The sequence below is a fragment of the Drosophila elegans genome, unplaced genomic scaffold (assembly GCF_018152505.1).
Source record: "Drosophila elegans isolate 14027-0461.03 unplaced genomic scaffold, ASM1815250v1 contig_814, whole genome shotgun sequence".
Lineage (NCBI taxonomy): Eukaryota > Metazoa > Arthropoda > Insecta > Diptera > Drosophilidae > Drosophila > Drosophila elegans.
This window is the reverse complement of record NW_024546167.1, coordinates 20,475,232-20,489,826: the sequence shown is the minus strand read 5'-3', so window position 1 is coordinate 20,489,826 and position 14,595 is coordinate 20,475,232. Positions and strand designations below refer to the sequence as shown.

General features: G+C 39.9%; 1 protein-coding gene across 2 annotated transcripts in view; it reads right to left on the bottom strand.

The window, feature by feature from the left end:
* LOC108134712 (hemicentin-1) overlaps positions 1-14,595 on the bottom strand; it is an 89,595-nt gene that overhangs the window by 15,419 nt on the left and 59,581 nt on the right. For both annotated transcript variants that reach the window (XM_017255107.2, XM_017255110.2), the window contains exons 6-7: positions 2,721-4,910; positions 1,138-1,653 (exon numbers count right to left, since the gene is read on the bottom strand). In XM_017255107.2, coding sequence (XP_017110596.1) covers positions 1,138-1,653; positions 2,721-4,910 — 2,706 coding nt within the window. The remainder of the gene's footprint in view (positions 1-1,137; positions 1,654-2,720; positions 4,911-14,595) is intronic.

Sequence of the window (14,595 nt, the reverse complement as noted above, 5' to 3'; positions counted from 1 at the left end):
AAACGAAACCCTGAACAATTAATAATGAATTGTGTAAAACCGCTGAGGAACAACTGGGTAGGTTTTTTGTTTTTGGTTTTGAACAGCAAGCTTCAGTCCAGTTTTACGCATTCAAACAGAGAACAAGAGTCATGGTGAAAAGAAAACGGGGGGAATCCCCCACTTGAAGGGACTCCAGAAAAATGGGAGGACAAGTGGGCGGAGAGGACGTCACGATGAATGGACGACAGCAACAATTGCAAAATGGAAAGTGTATTACAAAACGCTACAGACCAACAACAAACAGTAAGAGGGGAAAAAAACCGTAGCAGCAAATGTTGGAACGTTTAGAAAAAATTGCTGCTTCAACAAATTTACAACGGAAGTGGAAAGTGCTTTTCCCCCCCTCCCCTCCCCAGTTTTCCAGGTGCGTAGAGGGGGGGCGATGTGTCAGAGCACAAACCGCGCGCTTGATGAATGCTCTCGACGCCATCGATTTGCACTCAACTCCATTTTGCACTTTTCCCATTTTCAGGGGCAGCATAATTTCGGACTAAAAAAAAAAAAAAACACCAGTGAGAAACCACCCTTTGGGTTTTGGGTACCACACATATTTTCCTTTTAAACGTCAGCACGGATTTCATTTTGTGCGGAAGTGTACGTATTTTGTGTGGACAATGAAAAATCACCGCAACCCAAACTGAGGTGAGCACCCCGAAAACTTCTGTATTCTCTGGGCACAAAAAAATAGGGACTGTAAGGACATGTCCCAACCGGAAGTATTTCTCACTTTGGTTTTCGATCTTTTAGTTTTCCTTTTAGCACCTTTAGGTGGGTAACACTTAAAGTTACAAAAAGGTATGAAATGTTTGTACATGGATAAATCTATAATGACAAATATCTTGTAATACGATACTGCATTACATTACATTACAAAAAAGTCCTAATACTCTTAAAAAAATTGACAATTCACAGAAATAAATTATATATGTAGTTTCTATAAACTAGTTGTATATAAATTTATAAATTTTTTTTAAAGAAATTTCAACTCCAAACAAACAATAAACGTTTGAGTTCCTATCCCATTTTTTTTTACATGTAAAGCTATCCTCTTGCTTTAAATTGAAATATAGGTTTATTTATTTTTCTAATACTTACATTCATTTCCGGACATGGTGTGTGTGTTGAGACCAGGTATGCCATTCACGCCGACGCCGCCGCCTCCCATTCCGCCCACGCCCACCACTCCGCTGCCCATGCCGCTGACCACGCTACCGCCCACGCCCACGCCCACCACGCCGCCCCCAAGGCCAACGCCCACCACCCCACTTCCGGGATGGTAGCTATATCCGTTTTGAGTGGCATACAGTGCTGTTTTCTGATCCTCCATGCTCAACGCCAGATCCATCGAATGTTCCAAGGCCTTGTTGTCCAGTCCGGAGGCGGGATAATATGGGGGCGGGGCCTGATTCTGCTGGGCGGCCACAATCGAAGGTCGCACCGAGTCCATCTCGTAATCCTTGGCAGCGGCGCTCTTCTTCGATTGATTCCGCTTGCAGCGACAGAACATCAGGATCAAGCCAGCGAAGAGGGCGAAGACCACGCAGGACACAATTATCGCAATCAGAGTGGGCGTGGCCAGGGCACTAGCCTCCGCGATATACGGTCTGCCAACTATTCGCACAGGGAGAGAAAAAGATAAGTTTAATGATATATAAATATAAAAGCTTATATTAAATCGTGTATTTATGACACCTATAATTCTCTTAACCACGAAAAATATGTTTCTTTAAATATTAGTTCAGCTTTGGCGACTAACTAAGTAGCTATCCAAGAATTATTTATTTTATAAGTGTCTAAAAGTATGCAATAAAATTAGCAACTTCATATTCCGAATGAATCTAACGAACTTTTAAATTAAACGTATTTTATACTGCATACTTTTCGACACCTTTAAAGTGATTTTAAAAACGTAGTGATTTCTGGTAGCAAACCTATTTATTAATGCACATTTTACAATTTACTAAATTAAAACTCTGCCCTCTCGAAGCTTTACCTACCCAAAATCTTAATTTGTTTCTTGTTTTTGACTCTGTAACCGAGAACGAGATGAAATGAAGCCATGAAAAATGCATCGCAAGGAGTTGAAGTGGATGGATGAATGGTTGGCTGAATGGTTGGATGGATGGATGGATGGATGGATGGATGGCTGGTTGGTTGGTTGGTTGGTGGATGGTTGGATAGATGCTTCGCAGTCTGAAAGATGGGTGGCAAGAAGGAGGGTGGAGAGGGGAGGAGACCACAGCGGGATGAGTGATTGATTGTCCGCCGGCTGCCGGTCATTCAAGTACTGCAATTGCTCGTAATGGCTTTGCATATAATGGAAATCATCAGCATTGGCAAGCGTAGCCAGCCAACCAGCCAGCCAGGCAATCTTCGCTATTTTCCTTCACAATACACTATACATTTACCATCCACTTCTACTGCGTGCTATTCAATTCATGAACCTGGCAAACGTTACTCTTTTAAATGATTTTACAAAACGATTAGCGGCTAGGAATATTCGACTTAACTTTGTAATTTTAGTTAAATTTTAAATGTTTATGAAATATTTTTGTTTTGATTTGGAAAATTGATGATGTGTCAATAGATATTGACCCAATAAACATATGCCGCTCAGTAGCTGGCCTCTAACTTTTACGGGTATAAAAAGGTGTATTTAAATGGTAATTTGTACTTACTTTCAGCATCCGTGTAATCGCCGCAGTGCTCTGGATTGGTCCTCAGGCACAATTTAACGCGCACAGTGGGACTATTGTCATCCTCGAGGGCCAGTGAGTTCAGGCTATTGTCATCCTCGTCCTCGCTGATGGTGTGACCCAGGGCACGACCTCCTCCAATTCTTCGGCCTCCGATTATGCGGTCGATGATCTTTTCCTTGTGGGTGGGTCCATTGCCGGACAACTGGAGATTATCCACAGTGGCCACCACCTCCCAGGCGGCCATTGCGGTATCGCCATTGACCATGGACTCGACAACGGCCACCAGGGACAAACAGGTGGCACCCACATCGATGCCCAGAGTTCGAGTGCTGGGTTCATAGGTCACCTGCAACGGTGGCGGAATTCTGCTGACCTTTGTCGTTACCAGGATTTCACTCGAATAGGGTGAATTACTCTTGGGATTCAGCGCCTTCACCTTGAAGGCATAACTCTGATGCTGTTCCAGCGACGTCACCTTGCAGGGAATATCCCGCTGGCAGTCCACCTCCACCCAATCTGAATTCAAGTTGGCCAAATTGGCACAATCCGGTATCAGTTGCTCTTCCCTGGGCATAGCCACACGGCGATAGCTCACAAAGAATTTCGTTTTGCTCAAGCCACCATCGAATCCGGGATCCCAGCTGAGGGAAACATAATTGTGACCCACATCGTTGGCCCTCAAATTGGTGGGCTTCTCCGGCGGTCCTTTCTGCTGCAATCGAATGGGTGCTCGAATTGTGTCCAAAGTATTGGCCACACGACAGGTATACTCTCCATAATCCGAATGGGTCAGCGAATTGATCTTCAACACCGAAGTATAGATATCATTGTTATCGGTGGTTGTGCTTATTTCGTAGTGCCCATCTGATGACATGGTCAAGGGCGAGGGATTATTGCCGAATTGCCATTGAAATTCGGGTTTGGGATAGGCCTGTACTTTGCACACAACCTCAGCGGTTTCTCTGATATCAAATGCCACTTTGTTGTACTGATGCAAGACTATGGGTTCATGTTCTATTCTCAATTGCATGGAAGAGTTGGCTGAGTTTACTTCGTTTTGGTAGAGACAGGTGTAAAGGCCACGATCTCCCGGCACCAAAGCATTTCCATTCGGCCTGGCCTTGCCCCTGAATTTCAGCTGACTTTGCACCGTGACCATGCCATTGAGACCCTGATCTGGATTGGTTTGCACTTCATATAGATTCTCTTCGGGCAGAATTTCGACGGCATCCTTGAGCCACTTAACACTGGGCGCTGGCTTACCCTTGGCACTACACGTCACCGTATAGTCTGTGTCGGCCACTCTTCTCGTCATATGCTGCTGAAGTTTGGCCAAAAACTGCGGTGGCTGATGAATCTCCAGCGATATGGTGGCCATCATTCCTATGCCCAATTCGTTCACAGCATGACAATGATACTTTCCCTCATTGCCCAAATGTGCCTTCGGTATGGAATATTGGGGACCTTGAGCCAGGATTTTCTGCGTGCTGGAGAACTCGCCGTCCATGTCGCGGAACCACCTGTACTGGGGCACAGGCCATCCCGGTGGATTTGCCGAGCAGGTCAGGGTCACTCCATTGCCCACATGAACCACTGGCTTATTGGGCGTTATATAGGCCTGTCCTGGTCGATGACGTACGAGCAGGGCAACCGTGGAATTACCCACCCTTTCGCTACGCTCCATCCCTTGACTTTGCATGATGTTCACAGCTCGACAGATATAGTTGCCAGCATGATCGGCTCGCACTGAAGTCAGGGTTAGAACGTCACCATTATAGCGGAAGTCGGGACTATTCTCCTTCAGCCATTCAATGGTCACTGGAGCAGGATTGGCGGTGACATTGCAACGAATTGTCACCGTGTCACCCTCTTCAGCTTCCCGGGTTTTGGATTCGATGACCACCATGGGGGGATATAGAATATCCAGTATTAGCTCCTGTTCTCCAGTTTTGCCCAGACCATTGTCCGCAATGCAGGTGTATTTGCCAGCATCTTGAACACTCACGCGATGGATCGTGTGAACTAATGAGGAGCTGATGAAGCGTCCATTGCGATTCCAACGGACATTGGGAACCTTTGGCTTGGCATCCACGTTACACTCCAGTTTGGCAGTCCGGTCACGTTCGACCTGCAAAGGATTGTCGGGTCCAACCTCAACTCTGGGGTAATCTGAATGGGGGAGAAAAAAAAGAAGAAAAACAGCGAAAATTAGTCAAGTCACACAGGCAAAATCCAGCAAATCAAAGCAAACCGAAGCTGGATGAAAATTAATAAACACGCAGCATTTTTGGCATAATCAGGCGCCATAATCCAAAACTTCTAATTGAATTAATCAGGGGTAATGAGAGCGAGCGGGAGCTCTAGTCATGATTAGTCTGCTGATTAGACACGAAATTTGTCAATTATTAATTCAACTAATGAAGTGTCTGAAGGTCGGCCAATGCCAAAAATACTGGCAGAGGGTCATTAGCAGACTTCCAAAGAGAAGTGGTGGAGGTATATTAAGATAATTTGTTCTTAAAAGAAGTAGTAACAGAGTTGGAAGGGGTCATTTTATGAGTTTAATTGATATTTTTGGAAATTGTGTTATTTGTTTTAGTTTGGAGTAAAACTTTTTGTTTGTTATCAGTTTCTTGCGGATTGAAGAATAAACCGAGAAAACAGTGTCAAAACATTTTAAATTAAAGTAAACATTTAAGCTCCTATAAAACTATTTTGCTTACTGTTACTTATATATTTGGTTTTAGAAATTTAAATATTGAATTTTAAAGCGATGTTTTTCCATGTAACAGCAAAAATAGTTGCATTTATTCTCACCAAATAATTTTCATATTATAATAAGTTATTCAAATTTGATGAACTCAACTCTTTCTGTCGTAAAATAATTTCCCAACAATTTCTTTTGTTTTAAGAGTGTAAAAAACAAGTTTATAAGCACTCAACCAAAGGAATTTAAATCTTCTGCAGGTAATTTACTTTCCCGTTTTCCAAGCTCCCTCGGAAAACTCCGCCCCTGCACTTGGAGGAATCCGTCTAAGAGTTGGTCCAAGTCTAAGTTCGCGGAGCGGACTACTGCAAGTCATAGTCCAACATTAGCGGCCTCTTATGCACCGCAAATGGCGTGAAATTATGTGGGGGGACCAGGACCAGCGCAACCACTCTGTAATTAACTGCCCTCTGGATAAGTGTCGCCAGCTGCCTAATGACTTTGCCCATAAACCCACTCTTCGCACTCCGCACTCCGCATCCAATTGACAGTCGGCAAAAAGTGGCGGCAGTCTGGAGAACTTTAGTTTGCCGCAATCTCGAGAAACTGGAGCAGGCGACTCACGGTCTTGAACACAAAACCCTTACCCCCTTTTCATCCGTCCATCCATGCGCAATCTCCTCCGGCAAATTATAGTAAATTGCGTGATTCCATCTTGGCTACCTTTTATGAAAGGTCTGAAACGCGGGTTCAGGTGTCTCAGCCTCACAGAGAAAAAACCAAATTAAGTTGTACTTACAACATGTAATTGCTTCCTATGCGGTTTTTATAAATTAAGAAATTTAAAAACCAATTAAGATATGTTTAAGAATTCTTAAAATTTTTCTTTAACTTTATTTAGTTCAAATAAAATTTCTTAGGAGATTTCTTTGTTTAGTATAAAAAAAATACTTAGGAAATTTATTTCTCTGTTGTCATTTAATCATTTCGATTTAAAATTGAGGATTGTTGGCTTTCGTTTATTTTAAATAATACAATACAGCAATCAATAACTGTTTTCTCCCAGTGCACCTTTAAACCAAGCTTACGTCTCAGCTTCTTTTGCGTGTTTATGTGCGTGTAATTACGTTTGATTGTCTGGCTTTGTTCGCCCGCCTGCCGACCATTAAAGCATTGTTTTGTTAGAAATCAAGACCTGCTTCTGTTTCTGTTCCATTTTGTACCACTCTGTTCTTTATATAAAGGGTATATATATATATATATATATATATATAGAACGAACACTCCAGTTCTGTTTGGTCTGGTTTCAGTTTCAGAGTTTGCCGCCGTTTTTGTTTGCATTCTTGCCCGCTAAATGGCTTCAAATTGGCTTAATTGTCACTTTGCGAACATGTTTTACACATTTGGGCCAGAGACCAGGTCGTTTTCTGCACTGCATTCCCCGGATTTTCCGGGCCTTTTTCCGGGCGGGGAAAATGGCGGGGTAGTGACCTGAAAATAGGCCTTTCATTCCCTTGATTACTTTAAAATGGACCCCGGCAAACACAGTCGTCGAGTGAAGTGAAGTTCCTTCAATTATTTCCATAGCCAGCGCTTCGTGTTCATAAATAATCAACCACAGTGAAAGAGACGGGCAGAAGGGAAATGAAAGAGACGTGGGCAAGCAATTTTATGCGTGTTTTGCATATAAATTTCTTGCTCAACGCTCTCGGACATGGTCTTTAAATTATGTACGCAAATAATTGAATTAGTTTACAGACTCAAAAAAATGTAAAAAAAGAAAGAAGCGAAAAAAATGAGGGGACCCCTGAAAATCGTGTTAAAAATATTTTTCCAATCAATTGCCAAATTGTTGCCAGGTTTCTGCCTTTTTCCCCAAGTACCGAGCGACCCAACCATTCAGTTGGAAAATACTATTAACAAACACAAAGGTCCCTCGCCAAAATAACAGATGAAGAGAAAAAGGAAAACCATCTTTTAAGCCGACAGGCCACGTAGAAAAAAATACAACATTTAGTTTAGATCTAAAAATGTACAACAATTTATATGACTAATCCTGAAAGGGAAAAGAAAAATAAACTAATTTAATTGTGAATTTTCACATTCACCTAACTCGATTTCGCAATGCGACAGGGTCTAATGCAATTTATTTAGGGCTCTTCTTAGGAATTAGCAATTAGTTATAAGGTTAAATTGTCCTAATTTTCAAGTGCTTAAGAGAACTGAAAGAATTAAGTGGGCAAATAAGTTAAGGCAAGATAGGCTTGAAATATTAGATTAAAGTGCTTTAAAGTTTTAAACTTCACATATTTTTTATAGCACAGTTAAAACTTACAAATATATATATTATGGCAAATAAAGCTTTGAAAATAGCCATTAAAAGAGCAGTAAAATTAGAGTAAAAACAGCAGCCAGCTAATATTAATTTTAATTTTAATTACCAAGAGGAACGGAAAAAAAGAGAATGGTTCCATTAAAAATAATCGACAAAGCTTTAACTCCCTCAATGGCCGTTGCTTAACTTGGCCAAATCCAATTTTGATGTGTGGGCTGCGGATGGAAAAGGCGGGGAAAAGCGGGTGGAAAAGTGGGAAAATTGAGGAAGGCACGCGCTGAGCCACAGGCCACAAAAGCCAAGACAGCCAAGGCAAAAGCGATTTGATATGACCAACAAGCGCAAAACCAAACCAAACTCGTCCTTGCTCCGCCAAATCACCCGAATTCCCGCCCCCTTTTAACCCACAATTTCCCATCCACAATCCATTCAAGACACGCGAAATTGGCAGGCCAGAAAACATTTGGCCCGAGGTCCAAGATAAATGATAAGGCGACTACGACTTATCCCCCAGTTTTTCCTCCTCTCTTTTTCTTGCTTTCTCCTCGGGCCTTTCTATTCGTGAACTAATGAATGTTAAGTTTTAAAAGATACACAAATTTTCCAGCCAATACCATAAATTTAAGAAGAGCCGAGCCATGGGCAATGAATTTTAAAACTCCCCCCAGCAACAATTACTACTTGAATTTAAGTTGCGAAATGAGTGCAAGTTAAGAAGTTGTTTCGCTTTCATCGTGCAAACTAAATTTATGACTTTCGTATATTGAAAACACGTAAATTGATGAGAATATATTATAATGAGCTTAAATATAGTTTAAAATGTTCAATTACTTTTCAGTATTTCATGATTTATGACTTTAATTTATTAAAAATAGTACATTGAAGAGAAAAGATTATTAAATGCTTAAAGTGTTCAATTACTTTTAAGCTTCTTCTGAAAACTTTATTCCTATACTTTTACTCTGCCTAAAAACCTGGCCACCTAGACAAACAATTAACGCTTAAATTGAAGTAGACAAGTGTCTTAAAATGTTATTGACCCATCGAGAGCTGGCAGAGCTTCCTCTTCCAATCACAGTCTTATCAACAGGAATCTCTCTACCATTCTCCTTTATTCCATCCACATTCACATCCACATACATTCTCCATCGCTTGGTGGCCAGTTGTGTGGCATCTTCAAGTTGATGTTGCCATGATTTTCATCATCTACTAAATGTTTTTCTTTGGCCTTTCAAGTTTTTCTTGTTTCCAAGCTGCCGCTGCTACATATGGATGTGGATCCACGAGCAGCTCCTCCAACTTCTTTCAGCAGCTTCTTCTCCAGCTGCCGATTCCCCTGCTGGACTTGGACTCTTGCCATTCGCATCTTTGCCATCTCCACCAGATGGTTTGCTTTTGTAACTTGTTAGTTTTCTTTAGTGGCCCTACACGGGTTGCTCCATCAGAGACACACACAAGCCAAACAGCTGCGGTCAAAATAAAAGTGCAGGACGAACTAATATTACAACCTGGATTTTAGCTTATTTCAACTAAATTTTATAACACGAATATAGGTTTTGAGTCAATAAAAAAGTAAGAACTAATAATTATAAGCAGGCTAATAACTTTTTTTTTATCAATTTGATTTATTAAAACACCAAAATATTTCAGCGGGATTAGGGGATTTTCTTTAAAAATTTTGTATACGCAATTTTCTTTGTCTGTTTATATACCATATCTTGATATATAAAATAAGTTTTTAAATCTTTAAATCTTTTTATTATTCTTACTCTAAAACTAGTTTCTATATTTAACTCGTGTGTTTATATACCATCTCATAAAATAAAATTGTTTTTATTTAAATATAAAAATTCTTTAATATTTCTTACTGAAAAAATATCACTTAATTGTTGTAGGGGACATATTTTTGAATCATTTATAATATATTTATCTAGATATTAGTAGTTTTTTACTATAACTAAATATTAAATTTTAGTTTTTAACGATTAAATTCACTTCCTATTATTTCAACTGCATCTGTAGCCACGCAAACACACTCCTCGCACTCGCATGGAAACGCTTGTTCCCTGTCTTGTTTTGCTATTAAGTCAAGAATTTTTATAGCATTTAGTTGGAAAGCTGCACATACTTCTACCTACTCCGTATCCATATGGGGCCCCTTTCCCGATTTTTCCCCGCGCCGCCTCCTTCAACTTGAGATACGTACGCATAACTCGTGCCTGCTGTCAGCGCATTTGAGCTATGAGCTCTTGTGGTTTCTTCTTCGGCTTTTTATTAGTTTCTTGTTTGGTTTTCCACCTTTTCCCCTCCCTGCGAGTGGTTTTGGGCCTCGTGTGTGAGCAGCAGAGTGACCGGCACAGCCATTTCTGGCTAACTAGTTACTAAATTGAGCGCATAAACTAAAACAACTGAGGGACGGGCACAAAAAAACAAAAAAAAACATACAGAGAGCCCAGAAACAAGAATAGCAAATAGCAGTAGCAGTAGCAATGGCAGAAGGAAACTCGTTGGCCAGTGCTCATAAATTACAGGAAGACATATTCAACGGAGACAAATAAACAACATCCCCAGTTGGTGGACAGTATTTAGCCAGCACATTAAGTCGGGTAACAAGAAAATCATTTAATTGAACAGCTCAAACCAGTTGGAGATAAAGAGTTTCAGAGGAAACAGGCGGAGATACTCAGAAGCTGTGAATATACATGGCAAAACGGTTTAAAATGTGTCCATAAAAAGTAGAAGCAGCTAAAGACGTCGTTAAAACCAATGACAATTAGTACAGAATATTGATTAAGTGGGGAGAGATGTCAGTAAAAGGATATCAGTTGGTAAATTTATAGGAAATCCAAGGTATAACATGGCAAAAAACTTATTATTGATGAGAAGAAAGATAAAAGTATAGACTTTGATAATTTAATATAAATGTTAGGCTTTCAAAGCCTCAACATGTATCTTTAAAAGTACAAAATGGATCTAATCCATGCGAACGTGCCCAAACCAAACATATATATTCAGCACAAAAACCACAAACTTAAAAACGTGCCTGAAAAAGCAGAACACATAAAAATACTCTCATGATTTTGACCAAAGTGTTTATACTTTTAAAGCGATCACGAAACGGATCAAAGAGAAGCACATACTGAAAGCATACTGAAGATAAAAAGATACAAAAATACATTCATTTTCCGGGCAAAATTTAAGGCTTTTGTTGTTTCAGGTTTCTGTGTCATTTTCTATGGAAAATATCTTCAAAATTCTTTGACTCTCCTCCCACTCAGCGATGAAATGTGCAAAAAGCTTTTGGTGAAAAGCAATAAGAGAGCAGCAGCAAAACCAACTGATAAACGGAGAAATGTTTATTGTACTAAAAATTTTATTGGCCACACACATGCAGATGCCAAATACGGATACAGCAGCTCAAAAGATTCATATATAGTATATATATCTAACAATGGCTGGCCATAAAATAGAATCAAATTGTGCCGACCAAAGCAAATGTTTGGTCAAAAAAAAAACACAGAGACCGGAGAAAAATCAGGCAAAAGATTTATTAAATGTTGCATGACTTTATGGACTCCTCCTCAATTTCCCCAGAGCAAAAAACATATTGATAAACTACAGACAAATAGAAGCTGCTGCAAATGAACGTGTAAACAAACAGATGTATCTTCTGTGCAACGGCGAGAATCAAATGAGCAAACAACACAACACTGTACAACACAACACAACACATAATTGGAAGGCAGTCCAGCAAACTCACACACATTCGCATCTGTCCAGTTTATTTTTATGGCACACAATTTGTGGCAAATCAATGAAAAGTTCCTCTAATTTTATGGGCCTCCACATGTTTTTAGGCGTAAACAATTTCGAATCTTCACCTCTGAGAGAAAAACAGACGCAATCAAAGCTGCCCCAAATTAATTTAAAAGGCAAAAAAAAAAAAATAGAAAAAAAAAGTTTCTGCCTTGCTATTTAAACAACACAAATTTTTGTAAATTGTCTGGTTGGAATTTTAATGGTAAACAACAACAAAAAAGGGAGCTGGCAAATGGAAAATGGGAAAATCCGGGAGGCTGCTTTAAATAGGCAGCAAAATTATTGACAAAGTTTTTCCAGGCGCACACATGGAGATCTGGTTGGGAAAAAAAGAAGGGAAAGGGAATAGGAGAGCCCGCAAACGATGTCATTAGTGTTGGGAAAATTGCTGAGGGAAAATGGGGAGAGGGGCGGGGGGAAAATGTGAGTAGCCGGGCCAAAAAGTAACAGTTAGAGTCGTGGGCCAAAAACTTTTGCTTTTATTTATTTACTTGACGCGCAACAAAACACAGACGCAAAAAAAAAAATAGGTTCTGTAACGAGGGCGAAAAAAAGTAGGTAAACAAAAGTTCTGGATAGGCTGGCGAAAAAATGTAGATGCTCTAAGGGGAGTAGAGAATGTTATATACCCTTGTGGGTGGAAAATTTATTTCAAAGACTACATACACAAATTCAATTTTAAGTTTAACAAGGCAACTTTGACCACAAACCTAATAAAATACTTCATTTAAAACCTTAAATATTTTATGAGCAAATGAAGAGTAGTTTATGGTGTACTATTATACATTTATATTTCATTTTATCTGCTTTAATCTCTATGCCTAGCAACTTTTACTCTTTATCCCTTTGGAGTATTTCAATTAAATTGGGCAAGCGATTTGCACAGCACGTGGAAATAAAAAAGGGAGAGCAAATTTTTGAATGGCGTAATTTTGCAGCTGAAAGAAGAGGGCGATGATGAAGATAATGATGATCATGATCCCAATGATGAAACAGTTGAGCAATTGCAGCAGGCTGCTTTGTTTAACTTTCGAGCGAAATTGTTGTTCGGCCAACATGAAAAGACTGCGGAAAATTGTAGCCGAGAATTGGGCGCAAGACGGAATTATTTGCGAAAAGTAAAGCAAATAAGGGAAGGGGAAATGGGAAATGGTAAAAGGAAAGCAAAAGTTTTCCAGCAAATCGTGCAGGCAACGAAAAAGAAAATTCAGGGTACCCCATCAAATGATAACCTTGCCCTGTAATAAACTCAATTCCCTTGCTTCTTTTTTATTTGCTAATGCAAAAATGGTGAAGGCAAAGTGGCATTGTCCTGTCTTTTGACCTAAATAATTAAATTCATTTGGGGGCGACAAAAATGCGAAGACAAGGAAAACTCCAAGAAAATGGGTGAGAAAACTTTGCTTTTAATGCCTTTCGCTGCAAGTAGCCGCCTTGCATTTTTTTCATTTCATTTCCTTTCCGTTCGTTTCATTTAATTTTATGTTAAATTAATTTGCTGCAAGCAACTCCAGACAGAATTTCATCGCTTTTGTAAATATTTAGTTAATTTGAAGAGATTTCTGGTTCTTTTGTCAGTCCAGCGCAGCAAATTGCATTAGGGCGGAAATGGAAATCTGCAGTGCGTAACTATATCTGTATCTGCCAGTGACACATTTACTTTAATTTCCTTTAGAGGTGTCTGAAAACTGTGGGCGCACACCCACTGATGGAAAAGTTTTCGTCTGACAGGAAGGATGGTTTGGTGTCTGCAGATTGAGATATAAGAGGTTACCGCCGTCTGGTTGCCAGGACAATCCTGAATGGATTTTGCTCTTCTAGTCACTAAACGAGAGTATATGTATATAAATAGGGCTTTTGCTTGGACTACGGACTGAAAACAAAGAAGAGATTATGGCTTAATTGGGACACGTGGGTTGGCTAGCAAGGTAAGTGCGTGTGTTCTATTGTTTTTGGATTTTGGCATCCGTACAATGATTATCCAACCGTTGGAGCTTATGAACGTTAAGTGCTTATACATCATAGACAATTTAATAGGAAATAATTTGTTTGGAGCACAAGTTTAAAACGGATATCATAAAAAATGTATATTTCAAATATGGATTTTTATATGTTCAGTTTACAAGTTCTGTAATATTTCTGATCAGTTTTCAGCACATGCCAGAAACAGCAAGTGAAAACACTCTACAATATCTGCAATTTCCTTGCCTGTCCCACATTTTTCTTTCCAAAAAGAGCATCTATGTATTGTAACACACATTTTTGCTGAATTCCTTTCTTATTTTGCCATTGGTTTTTTAGGGTTTTCAGTCAGTCATGATTGCAACAGCAGCTGTTGCATAGCTGGGGGCTCTTCATCATCGGTGAGTGTGTGTGTATGTGTGTGTGTTGGCAAGAACTTAACCCTCTGGGGACAAAATGCCGGCTGGCTACAAAAAAACACACACAGCCCAGAATGTTATTGTGCTGTTTCAGTTGGTGTGTGTTGTGTTGCGTTGCTCCTCTATTCCTGCTGTTGCTGTTGCCGATGTTGCCGTTGCACTGTTTTTGTTATCAGAGGCCAGCGGGCAAAGTCGGAGCCAAAGTCGCCACCGTTTCTGCCTTTCGGATGCCCCCGGCAGCGTCAGCTGCCATTTGGCTCCCCTTTTCAAGAAGGGAGGATTCTATAGTTCTTGCTCGACCGTATTTGTTGCTGCAAGTCAAGTAGAAGCTGCACTAAATGTAAACAAAGCTTCGGTTACCCCCCGCCCAAAAGCCTTCTATTTCTCCTCCGGCTGCAGCAACAGCAGGCGAAATGTAAATAAAATTTTTAAATTAACTGGCAGTGGCAGCCACGTGTACATGCATTGAAAGAATATCAAAAAAAGTGCTTAACTCAATAAAAATATACAAACGAAATAAGTTTTAGACTTGAATAGTTTAGATAAACAAAGCCAAAATTACTTTGTGTAAATTGTAAATTATATTTTTTTTGCAGTAGAAAAATATTAAAA